Here is a 13,818-nt window from a genome sequence, read left to right on the forward strand (position 1 = left end):
GCTACTTCATTGAAAAGTATGCAGTTAAGGCTGCAGTCTAGCAAAATTGCGTTTTCAACAAGTTATTTGACAATTTTTTCCCGGCTAATGAAATGATAAACTGAATTTTTTTTTCTTGTTTATCAATTAGTGTTATATACGCAATGCGCGTGAATTTTTTCACATTTATAAAGTTACTTTATGTTACCTTAATCAGGCCTTCAAGATAAGTCTCTTTCCCCCAAAATCATTTCGAGCTAAGTTTGTGCACTCACTACGTTGCAACCGATTACAATTTACATAATCTGATCAGCGCATTATTATCCTTATATAGTCGTTATTAAAAACTGCTGAATACAATTGCCGAAAAACTTATGATTTTCTTAATTAGAGCGTTATAAATTCATTAAATTTCCCATTTTTTGCCTTACAAAATCGATTGATAAATACTGCTAAAAGTTATTTTTTCCATTAATTTATTCGAGTTGGTTGAAGACCAATGAGTATTAATCCTTTAAAAAAAATTTTTTTTGAATTTTGATAATTCTTTAAATATTAAAAAAATATTTAAAATAATAAGGAAAAATCCTAGCGAATTTCTTTAGTCGCGCTCCTTGGGCCGGAGCGTTCTGACGTGTGCTCTACGCTCGATTTTCCTTCATACCGAAGTGAAAGTTGCTCTACTTCATTAAATTTAATATTTTTGTTAATTGATTATTTTTATCTTAGTTTTGTGCAAATATTCGTATTTTTAAACATTTGATTCCGATATGGAAAATAAACGAAAAAAATACGCGTGTAACTACTAGAAAAAAAATTATCTTCGAACATAAAGTTAATGAAACCAAATAGATTGCAAAGGTGATTGGCAACAATTTCTTTATTTTACGGGGTGTCAGTAAAGGGATGTAATATTTCTTTAAAACTAAAGTAAGCTCATAAATTTTCTTATAATATAATTTTTTTGAAGTTCCAAAAATGTTTATTTTTCGTTTGAGAAATACGAAATATAATATAAACTTGTATTGAGAACTTGAACTTCCCAAGTTCATCCGGGGAAATCCCCATACGGGGAAAATGATTTGTTTACTCCAAAATTGATCCGAGGTGTTTTAATTTTTTCTTCTAGTCATTTTCAACGTAGCGGCATGTTGTTTGATTATTAATTTTGTAACTTAAATACAGGATGTTGGTTTTATATTCTGATCTTACAGACGCGCTGACAAATTTAGTCCACCATTTCTAGTTTAGTCTAACTACAAAACTACCAAAAAACTCTAAGTACCAATATTAAAACGAATGGATTATCATCACATCATCAAAATTCAGTGGGGTTGAGAACTAAACAAACAGAAGTAACAGAGACGCGAAGAATAAAAAAAGAGGACGAAAACGATAATTCGTTGATGCTTTCCCTTTTCGACGTATTGTTAGGGTACATCACCAATCTGCAAAAAACAAAACTGATGATTCCCAATTGCTGATTAAAAATGAAAAACAAATAATCGACAACAGTGGTGAAAATTTGCTGATCACAATGAAACATCCTTCAGTGGTAGCAGATTTACTCATTTAAAATGTATCGGTGAACAGCGTAAAGGAGAGGAGGACAGGAAAACATTATGAATGTGGATGGTGGATTGTATACAGGGTGTAATCGATAAGTATGTGCAGGCGATTATGACGTTATTATTGCAGGTATCAAAAAACTTAAAACTGATATCGAAATTACTTTACCTAATGAGCAAAATGACAATAATAACTTTTTAAAAGTATAACGAGAAATATCTAAAAAATTTACTTTATACACTCCCATATCAAAAAGGGAAAATGGGACTAGTAGAAGTTAAATGTCTAATTCCGGCAAAAGACATGAATGCGGAAGATGCGGTTAAAAAAAAATTTAATATTTGAAATACAATGCAAAAAATAACACTTTTGTCATAGATAAGAATCATGACTATTTTTTCCAAATTCAGGGACAACTAAACGTTGCAGAAGCAGAAGTCTGCTTATTTGCTGTTTGGACTGGAGTGAATCATTCGTTAAAAATAGAATATATAAAATAGAATATATAAAAAAGTATGTAACGTTTAGGCAAAATAAAATGATGGACCATTATTGGATTTTACATAAATTGCCTACTGTCAGAATTGATTGATTCGAGACTTCAGCATTCGATGCCCATCAAGGACCCATCCTATATCATTCAAGCGATTGAAAAAAAAGAGATAAATCCAGTGCAACCGATAAAGCATCAGAATGCTAGCAAAAGATTTATTAGGTTTATCAATATAAATCTATATATTATACATAATATAATAAATCTGTAGAAGACGCGAAGACTGACATCCGCGCGGACGGAGTCGCGGGTGGAAGTTAGTCAGAAATAAATATCTTTTGTTTTCATTTGCGTATTTTTCTATTTTATAATTTTTTAACACAAACATTACATTTTTTTTATTAAATACAAAATTTGTTTATCCGTTTTATTAGTTAAACTGAACAACTTTCACTAAGAAACTTAGGTCGAAAAAAATGTATAGAGTTATGCATTTTGTATGGAAAGCTTATTTTTTTTATATTTCGTCCAAATTTCTTTGTAAAAGTTGATCAGTTATATAAACATGAAGTTGAAGATATCAATATAAAGTATTCGCAAATTTTGTGTACTGATAAAAAAAAATCACCCGGTGTAATTTTCACGAAAATTGTTTCAAATTGTCATTTTTGGTACTTATTACGAATATTAAATTATACGAATGATTTAATTTTTAAAAATTAAGTGGAGCAACTTTCCCTTAGTACATTTGTATTATTTACATATAGGATGACAGGATGCATTTGTTTGCACTACTAGACCAAGCCCTTAATTAAAAAGTTTAATGATCGTAACTTCACGTATCTTATGGGAGAGAGACCTACTTTCGTTTTTCCTTGGAAAATTAAATTCTAGAAAAAATAGTGAAAATATGCTATGTCACATTTTTTAAACTCTCACAAATTGAAGACGGTGTATATTATGTCGCTGCCATCTGGTTGAATCCATGTTGAATCCTATTTGATTGAATGACTAGCGCTTTCATTAAATGTCAACATTCGGTTGAATTTTTAAGCATGACAAAAGTGAAATATGTATTAAAAAAAACAAACTTAAATATTTATCACAATAAGTACCTGTGTATTTAAAGATTTTCAGCTTTTTCGCTGTTTGTATCTATTCTAAATATAGATTTATACTTTATAGGTTCCAAAATTATTCCATTTCCTTTTACCTTCACGTATGAGAAACGAATTTGACGATATTCCACTTTATTTACTATATTGGTCTAACAATTACTTTTATAATAAAAGGAAATGAGTTTTTGATAAGAACTCGTGCCGATTTCGGAACGAGTCCATATTTCAACGTTTACGAATGTTTTACAATAAAACCGGGAGAGCTATTTTTATTTTCATTATTTACTGGGAATTTATGCCCCTGTGTGAGTCGATTTGAAGTTTTTTAATTGGATTTGGATTGGTGGCCGTTTTATTGGATATTGAGTAAAGGCGAATGTTTGTGTAGTATCAATTTGTTTTGTTCGCGAAATCAAACAATAACACGTTTACAAGTTTTTTGTTGTTCCATCAACTGCGAAGGCATAGTTAATAATGTCCTCGGCATACATAAATAAAAAAATACGAATGTCAGAAAACTATTATTTATAAATTTAAACTATGTTAAATTACAGTTAACAAAAAACCTTTCTAAAGACAAAAAATATACTTACCCAATTATAACATGAACATTTATAAATACATATAACGTTTTGAAAAAAAAAGACTATACCTACATTAAAACGCTAGAAGAAATTTGTATAAATAAATAAGTTTTCAATTTTAATCAATATCACTATTCCCATAATCACAATAAGTCTGACTTGTAAAGTGCTTAATGTAAAACAGATAAAATAATAACATTAATCGAATCATTTTCAGTTCCCATAAATGGCGTGAACGCAGCTGTGCCTATCGACATCGTCACCGAGAAACCGGGACACACATACAGACCGATCACAATGTTCATACCAGACAAGAAACCAATAATATCCAGGCGTATGCGTAAACCTCCAGATTATCATTATGGTTACTGGAATGGACCTAATTATGACTATCATTATCCTTATCGGAATTGGACCCGTCCTAAATATAATTATCATTATGATCACTGGAATGGACCTAACTACCCTTATCACTATCCTTATCGGAATTGGACCCATCCTAAATATAATTATCATTATGATCACTGGAATGAACCTAACTACCCCTATCACTATCCTTATCGGAATTGGACCCATCCTAAATATAATTATCATTATGATCACTGGAATGGACCTAATTATGACTATCATTATCCTTATTGGAATGAACCTAGACATCCCTATCACTATCCTTATCGGAATTGGACCCATCCTAAATATAATTATCATTATGATCACTGGAATGGACCTAATTATGACTATCATTATCCTTATTGGAATGAACCTAGACATCCCTATCACTATCCTTATCGGAATTGGACCCATCCTAAATATAATTATCATTATGATTATTGGAATGAACCTAGACATCCCTATCCTTATCGGAATTGGACCCATCCTAAATATAATCATCATTATGATGACTGGAATAGACCTCCACATAATTACCATTACTATGATTGGGAAGATCCCAGCCACTGGGATAAAAAGTATCCTGAATATTGGTATAAGAAAAAATATGGTTGGCACAGAGTTAAAGTTCAAGACAGTTATTATATAGATGATATAGATTTGCCATTTTTGAAGGCAAAAACAAGACATCCTGTACCAAGCATCGGCCACGGAGTTGACATAAAGATAGGGCAGGTGAAACCGCTCTTGAAAAGAATGCTCCTAAATCGCTTCTTTCATAATGAAGTAATGGAAGCAATAAAGATATGGAAATACGATAAAAAACGTAGTACGCTTAGTAAATGGCAGAGATCGTACAAAAGAAAAGAAAAAAAGAAGGGTTAACCTGCTGAAGTGTGAAGCTTGTGATAAAATTGATTATAACTAAAGTAACTGAGATTTATAACATTACAAATATGTTTCTTTAAATACCTCCCGAAGACTGGTATTCTTTATCCTAAACATAAAATATACCAATGTCTTCGGGAGTGGTCCTGGCAATTGTTTCGCGAAAAGCACGTAAGTAGCAAAATATGCTCATGACATTGAACTGCAAAAGTATCTTTATAACACGACTAGAAAAGTGTTCTGTAAAACGCTTCTCATAAAAACATTTAGTAAAATACCAGAGCACGCTTAAAAATACTGAAACTTTATTAAAAAAGTATGTCGAAATGAATAACTAGAAGCCGTCAAGCGTAAAGTAAGAGGGCTTGATAAGTTTAATATTAAAACTATTCGCTAAAACTCGAGTGATTCACGAAGCGTGAACTTTGATCAAAGTTTTTGAGTGCTGAAAACCTTCAGTACTTAAATGTTTAGAAGTATGTTTAGCAAATAACTGGAACTCTCAAGTAAATTGCCTTAGAATATTAACTCTTCGATTTTTAATATTTCTAGATACGGTAATTTGACTTATTTTAATTTATTTGTAAATAAATAAATAAATAGATAATTACCGTATCTATTTATTTATTTATTTATATAAATAAATAAATAGATACGGTAATTTGACTGTTCCATATCTATAAGAGCTATCATTGGCTCGCCTCAGAGCGGTCACAAAGCACGATACATACCTAGATTTATTTATCTGCCTACTAATTTACTAAAAACTTTTTACTCTGTATGCAAACAGTTGGGTACAACTGCCGGGCCGATAATTTGAATAAATTGCTCCTAAATTATAAAAGTCTATGCTATATGAGCTTTTACTCACAATAATTAAACCCACTTTACAACAATCTAAAGATTTAAGGGTTTTACGCAGGAATATAAAAGAAAATTAGGTTCTGAACGAAAACAAAAAATGTGCGTAATACGACGTTTGGCCAAAACGATTTCAGCGAATATTTGTAGGTTGGTAGCTCTGTTTAATTAAAATCATTGTTGTTGGCACAAAGGTAGCCTGATTGGAAAACTGCAATCCAGTAATATTTTTCATCATAAAATGGGATACGTTATGAATTCAAGTTTCAGTTTATATTTTATATCGTGTAAACAATATGTATTATACTTTTGTTATGCGAAAATGAGGTAGCTATATTGTAAAAATGCTCAGTAGGCTATTTAGTTTGGGTAATGAAATGTGATACAATCTCGACAACGAAAATTAAAAACATTTATTAGTGGTGAGATATATAAGTATTTCATTTTATTTATACCTAACCATATATGTAAGCCAGTGTAGCAAACATGTATGAATACTAAAGGTACGTCGAAGTTAAATTCTATCTGTATCAGTGAGCAAAGCTTCAGTAAATATAGTTCAAAATTTCTATGAGAAAATGTAAGACCTCAAGAACCGAAGTTTTTCTAATAACCGCTAAAATAAATTGTTAGATATTTTTTAATAACATGCTTACAAGTTACAACCTTCCTAAAATAGGCTTATTTCCCATTTCCACTATTTTGTAGGCAAAATATTAGTATTTTTATCATTGACTGAATAAATACAGTCTCCAGGTAAAGTAAATCAAAGGAAAATTAAGGAACGATTTCGTTCCTTTAAATTAAGGTTTTGCACCAACAAATGGAATTCTTAATGCCTGTTTACAGCTTGAAATTACGTGCACTACGTATTGACGGAAGCTACTGTAAACGGGGCACTTAACTGTATTTCGATTTCCGAGATAAAAGCCAGGAATGTATACTTCTACCTACGTGATGTAGGAGGTGGAAATTTCGAGAACTCGCACAAGGCATAAGTTACCTGGCACAGGAAAGACTGGGCATGGAAGGTATAAGAAAAAAAACACAGAAAATAGTACATAGAGCAAACGACAATATACGGGGGGACAATCATGTACTACCTTAGCTTAATAGTAATCGATATAAGGCTGAGATCACATAAGTAACGCAAAGTGCTTAAAATGTACAAAGATCCATTGAGTCAAAAAGGAAACTATTATTGCCAGCTTAATAAGTGTGTCACTGTGCAATTGGTGGCACGCCATGATCGTGTTAAAATCTAAAACAGGGTAAAAGTAATTCCAAGTATTAATGATGTACCGTGTGAACTACTGACGAATACTGACCACATGATTACGTCAATCAACACCAATTACAAGAGTCGACCAAATACACTCAATTAGTATGACAATAGAGTTTTGCGTTTTATTTGTAAATGTTTAGATCAAAGTTTGTCCCATTGAGATAAGAGTATACTAACCATCTAATCAACATAGACATTTAGGCAGAATTTAGACCCTCTACATTATCGTGATGGCGTTTATTCGCCCAACACTGCCCATTGTGAAGAGGCCCCATAAACTTTCAAATTAAAGACGTAAATAATAAATACAGTGAAACCTGGTTAAGTGAGACATCAAGGGACCTGCAATTTCGTTTCACTTATAGAGGTATTCCACTTACCCAGTGTCTCAGATATACAGGTATAAATAAATATCTGTCTCATTTACAGAGGGTTCCATTATTAGAGGTGAGAATACAGGTTATTTCAGTTATACAGGTGCGATCATTAAATAAAATAATTTGTGGGTAAAATAAGAATGAGTAAACAAACAATGTTATCTCTAAGGTTATCTCAGTTACAGAGGTTTATGCATATAAAATTTACTCGCTGACTCAGTTATAGAGGTAACTATGATGATAAATCGAAAGAACAAATCCCAGATATAGAGGTTTAGCTCGTCCCACTAACAGAGGTAATTCCGTGCCAAAGTGTTGGGACCTCAGCATGAGTTCCAGTTATGGAGGTTTCTCACTTATCCAGGTCCCACTTAACCAAGTTTCACTGTATATACATAGTATTAGTAATGTTGAAATGATGATAAGAAGCTGTGAATAAACCTATTTATACATATTATATGTTTAACGAGATAAGGTAAATTTTATGGATACTTCAGATACGATTCCATGATAATAATATTCTGTAGCTAGTAGCGCTCTGCAGTTATGTACCCATTACCAATATTAGTTAGTTGAGAATCCGACACATGTAACAAAAAAACATTAAATAATTAAATATGGACGTTGCCAGTGTAAGTTTCAATAGAAGAATTTCTGCATTTTGCATGAATCTTTGCAATTACTCTTCGTTTTTTTTATGTGGTGTTTGTTTCTCGATGTTAGCCGCGTGGTTGAAAAGAAGGTTCACCCTGGTAGCAACATCCGCAAGGGCCGTCAACTGTAAATTTACTTTCATTGATAAAACATGAATTATAAAAATATCTACATATTAATTTTATCACTAAGCAAACTAGGTAAATTGAAAATCAACATAGAAACAAAATGCCTACAGCAAAGATAAAATAATAGTACACTTTTCTTGTCATTCATCAACGTCTTCAGAACAGAAAATTATATTGATGATGACAAATAATTTAATTAGTATAAAAAGTAGTGATGCAACGAATACTACTTTTACGAATACTAATACGAATACGAATATCAAACCTACTATTCGGCGAATACGAATACGAATACGAGTATCTCGCCTTGGTAATAAAAGACTTATTTATTTAATGAATGCTTACTCTTCTAATAATTAAAATTTACAATAGGCAAATTTTTATTTAAAAAAGATAAAATTCGTAGATTTTCTGGTTTTAGACGTTTTTTTTTTCAGTCTGGATATTTCCAGCCGTTGAAAAAAGTCTTTCCGAAGCGACTGTACATGGCTTCAGTGAAAAATATTTTTGGGCGAGTTTTTTCTAACTTGGAAAATGGACATCTTCTCGCCAAAAGACCAGTGGATCAGCAGTCTCTACACACGTCATATTTTTACGCGCGATTTTTAAATCTGTATCTAGTACCTAAATAGAGTTGCGTACAAAAATATTCGTTTTTAAATATTCGTATATTCGCCGAATACGAATATTCGTATTCGTATTCGTTGCATCACTAATAAAAAGCTCCGAAAAACTTGTATTACAAAAATAAAATAAACATTTATCTAGAGTAGTCTGTATTAATATTATACGTTTATGAGTATACGAGGTTGTAGAAGGTTATTTACTAAATCGATTTTGAAAATTCCTTAACATTTAGAAATGTATATACCTGTTTTTCCCGGATCAACATGGTCACGCGGTTACATGTTTGTATAAAATATGCAAAAGCTATATTTCACTATGGTATATAATTACTGCCTTATTTGTGATGTATCTACTTGAACTATGCGTAAATTAATCCGACTCGACCCGTATTATTTTACACTGTCCTTGCAATTTGCGTATTTCATATTATAATTATCAATAAATTACATTTGTATAAACAGTAATGTTAAATTATTTATGTTGTATTTAATGGGATATACCGTACATCATGTTTATATGGAGTAGCTTCGCGGTAAATATGGACTGTCACTGAGGTCTAATGTAGCTTTCTACTGGAGATTTTCAAAATCGCTTCAGCAGTTCCTGAGCTTATTGCACACAATCAAACAAAAACTCCTTCCTTTTTATTATGTAGCAAGAATTATAATAATATAGCACATAAGAGCTTTGATTCACCGCCTTTATCAACGAGAAACTAAATTATTTTGACCTAAAATACCGGATGTAGCGATCACTATCGATTATTAATTGCCGCTTTAATTTATTAGTAGTTTGTATTATTGTTAGATAAACTAACATACAAATTCAAATACTCTTCTCTATTGGGCCTTGTTATAAACAATTTTCAATTTAAATATTGTCAGTATTATAAAGTACATAGGCACCTATTTGTGGAATTGTGTTATGCATGCTTGTATTAATTACTAGCTTAACGCCCACGGCTTCGCCCGCTTTGTCTAAAACATAATTAATTATATACTAAAACCTTCCTCTTGAATCACTCTATCTATTAAAAAAACCGTATCAAAATCCGTTGCGTAGTTTTAAAGATTTAAGTATACGAAGGGAAATAGGGACAGAGAAAGCGACTTTGTTAGTGATGATGATGAAGAGTACCTACATTATTAAAATGTAACTAAAACTTGCCCTTATTTTAGAAAATAAGTGTTCTTTAAACCCTCTCAGGCGTAAGAACTCACAGGAACAGCTAGAATAATTTCGCTCATAATATTTAAAAGGTTTTGAGAAAAAAGGTCTTATTTTGGAGCAACCGCGGCAAACGACAAAGGAGTATACAATGAATAACAGGAACTTCTCTCTATAGTTGAATACCTATTCTTTCGACATCTTCATTGTATAATAGAAAGGTGTAATTAATTGATCTCGTACAAAATAACATTTGATGTAGGTAATGGTGGCTGACATTAAAATGGTATGGTACTTTTCATATACGTAATACCTATCTATAACAAGCTGTGCCCCGCGGTTTACCCGCATTGCTCCGCTCCTGTTGGTTTTAACGTGATGATATAGCTTATTATAGCATCTAGCCTGTGATATACCTAAGCCTTCCTCGATAAATGGGCTATATAACAGCGAAAGAATTTTTCAAATCGGACCAGTAGTTCCTGAGATTAGCGCGTTCGAACAAACAAACAAACTCTTCAGCTTTATAATATAAGTATAGATCAATATCATTTATTTATTTAAATAAATAAAAAATATCATTATTGTTAAATGAATACACAATTTAAAACCCATTTATTTAAGGTTGGGTCGCCTAAGATCGGATGTGACATAAGATCGGATGCATGGAATAACTCGCAAACTAGGCAATATTCTCTACTGCTACCAACACTACTAGATCCGCCATTTTGTTCTGCCCCTCTCTTCACTCTGCGGCCGGCCAGCGACCAGACGGGACGTGTACACAGGTGATTCAGCAGAAAAGGTGTATTTTGTGGCGAAAATCGTCGATCCGATCTTACCTACAAAATTTTGATGGCTCATTGTGGAGAGTACTTTCATTGAAATAATGTAATTAATTATTTTGGGGCAGAATTAGCGAATCCTCTTTCCATCTGTATACTTTGAATACGCCTAGGACGTTCACAACCCAAGATCCGATCTTCCCTCCCAATGCCGAAGATCGGACCGAAGTTTAGCTCTTGACTGCGCCTTATGCAATAATGCGCAATAATTATTAACTTTTAATATATTTAACTATCCAATGACGCTATGACTATCAGACCTTAGGTACATTTTCATTATTTAGTCCTAGAACACGGAGGATAAAAGTTTGAGAAACTTAATTAGGATGAGGAGGGAAGACCGGACTAAAAAAACGCAATAAAAAAAAAACTTCTTTGTCAAATTTTTTGAGGAATTTCCTGACTCAATCATTGATGCTCAATGTATGGACGTAAGTCCGGATGTTTTCCTAATGTTAACATTATTATTAAACGCATAGAAGTGAAGATACTACATAGTCCGATCTTCGGCCGAACTGTTATTTTCTTCACTATGGTAAGTCGAAAAAAGTCTGCTTTTTAGGCTCTAAATTTGCTTAGATAGATAGCATCTACGCAAACCAAAAAATTAGGGGTTAAACAATATTTCTTTGTCATCAATTTACAGTTGACCGCAACAGAAAAACGACATCGAATCATGAGAAATAAAATAAAAAATACAGTACGTATAAAATTTTCGGCATATGCGTCCGATCTTAGGCGACCCAACCTTATCGATTATATATAAGCACATCAGACCAATGTCGATTTCCTGCAGTCGTGGCCAGTTTTTTGGCGAGATATTCCATTTTAATTCAGCGTCTCTCGCATTCCTTGCTGGTTGATCATTGATAATTTCATCTTTTAGGGTACCGTAAGTCCCATACATTTTAGTAATTAAATTCTGTATTTGTGAACATACTTAACTCTGGAGGTCTATTTAGTATTTAAATACGTAAGTACACATAATTGAACACGAAAAAGCTATTTTACATTTACAACAATTGTGGGAATGGAACATATTATATCGAGTGGCACTAGTCATGGTCATTACCACAGACATGTATCAAGATAGACTAAGCGAGTGTATGTACTTCCCGTGTCCAAACTAAGATTATGAAACTTACTTCACGCTGGCCTACACTCAGTCCGCGCTTGCAGTTCGCCAAGGAAAGACGTGAAGCTGAATAAAGTAAAATGCCGAATTACGCCGTTATAAACTGTAGAAACTCCACAGCTGTGAGTGGCCGAGTTAGCAGAGATGTTTCCTTCCACCGGTAAGTAATTTTCTAATCAGAATATGCACTATTTATTTTAAAATCAAATAAAGAATATCTGTGGAAAACGATCGTGACAAACACGGATACCAAATCATACGAAATGATTCGGAATACATTGCGGCTTTTACTTGGCACGGTAAAGATCGAGTCGTATGATAACAAGCAATGAATAGCGTCTTCTCATTTTTCTGTTCTCATTTTTCTGTCCAATTTTGTGGTTAGTGATGTTAATTTGATGCAACAGTTCTCGATTCTAATCGATTTTATAATCGAACAGAAAAATGATAATTTGAAGGAGCAATTTTTCAGAAAAAAAGGCATAGATTTTTTTTGTCAAAACTCCTTATTGCTTAGACTATGTTTGTTTTTTCAGTTTTCCAAGTAACCCGAACATAAAAGAAAAATGGATTGATGCAACGGGACATAAAGATTGATTGATTGACAGTTTCATTACTTTCTTTCGATGGCCTCTCTAGTACGTAGTACACGGTAACTCAATGGGCATATGTAAGAAAAAGCTAAAACACATTAGTTTACTTGTTAGAATATTAAAAGGTTTATAAATTTATTTTATCATTCCTCTGTCTATGGTAATTATCATTTTTCTGTCTTGAATCGATTTAGTAATCGATTACGATTCATTTATTTAATTACCTCTTAGACATAGATCTAGTTTGACCTGATTTCTTTCGATTTACTTCGATGGGATAGGACGATACTAGAATCGCCGCGCGAGTGGCGTCCTAATCGATTTAGCGTAAAATGAAATAATTTGGAAAATCCAAAAGTGCACGCCTCATAATTTTTTTTAATAAATATTTATTAATTATTATTTTTGTTTATTTAATAACAATTAAACCACATCGAATCAGACCCTGAAAAATGAAAGGGTTCTATTCCTGAGCATACTCAAGCGTAAGAGAAAAAAAAAGACTCGATTAGTAAAGTATTTCGGTCGTTATCGTGTTAACAAGAAAAAGGATCCGCACATACAGACACACGGACGTCCAAGACAGAACTTTTTTAAACTGTTTTTTAACTAGTTTAAATAACAAAAATGACATCAAAAATATCATGAACGTTAAAAATAGTGTTTTTTCTTAATATGTGTGTGTATGTATTATCTTACAAGTGCAATGTATGATACATAAAGACATTTTAAGTTTGAAAAATCAGATGTTTTGCGCGAAGTGACAGTAGTACCCACCTCAACGCTTCGCTTATGAGGCGTGCAATTACCATCACTAAAAAGCGCTCGTGACGTCATAACGCGTCAAGGTCAGTACAAAAAATATGACACGCTTGGTTTTCATCACGTTTTCATACAGATCGCGGTACTTGCGTAGTCTATCTATGTCTGTGGTCATTACCATAGAGTTGTCAAATATTTACTTTTGGTATGTTCTTTATATATTTGTCCTTCTGTTCCAACTTCCATCGTCTCTTAAGTTTATCTATAACTAGCTTTTCGCCCGCGGCTTCGCTCTCTTTGTCTAAAACCTAATAAATTATATATGTACTAAAACCTTCCTCTTGAATCACTCTATCTTTTTAA

General features: G+C 32.5%; 1 protein-coding gene across 1 annotated transcript; it reads left to right on the forward strand.

The window, feature by feature from the left end:
- Nucleotides 1-3,454: 3,454 nt before the first annotated feature.
- LOC149481263 (uncharacterized) lies at nt 3,455-5,018 on the forward strand. The gene is made up of 3 exons (XM_089706118.1): nt 3,455-3,464; nt 3,961-4,372; nt 4,595-5,018. Exons 1-3 carry the CDS (start codon nt 3,455-3,457, stop codon nt 5,016-5,018), a joined length of 846 nt encoding a protein of 281 aa, XP_089562244.1.
- The last annotated feature ends 8,800 nt before the right edge of the window (nt 5,019-13,818 follow it).

Source organism: Colias philodice, chromosome 17 (genome assembly GCF_061535455.1).
Source record: "Colias philodice isolate Cphi_HAF_F1 chromosome 17, ilColPhil1 Martin Lab GWU primary, whole genome shotgun sequence".
Taxonomy (NCBI): domain Eukaryota; kingdom Metazoa; phylum Arthropoda; class Insecta; order Lepidoptera; family Pieridae; genus Colias; species Colias philodice.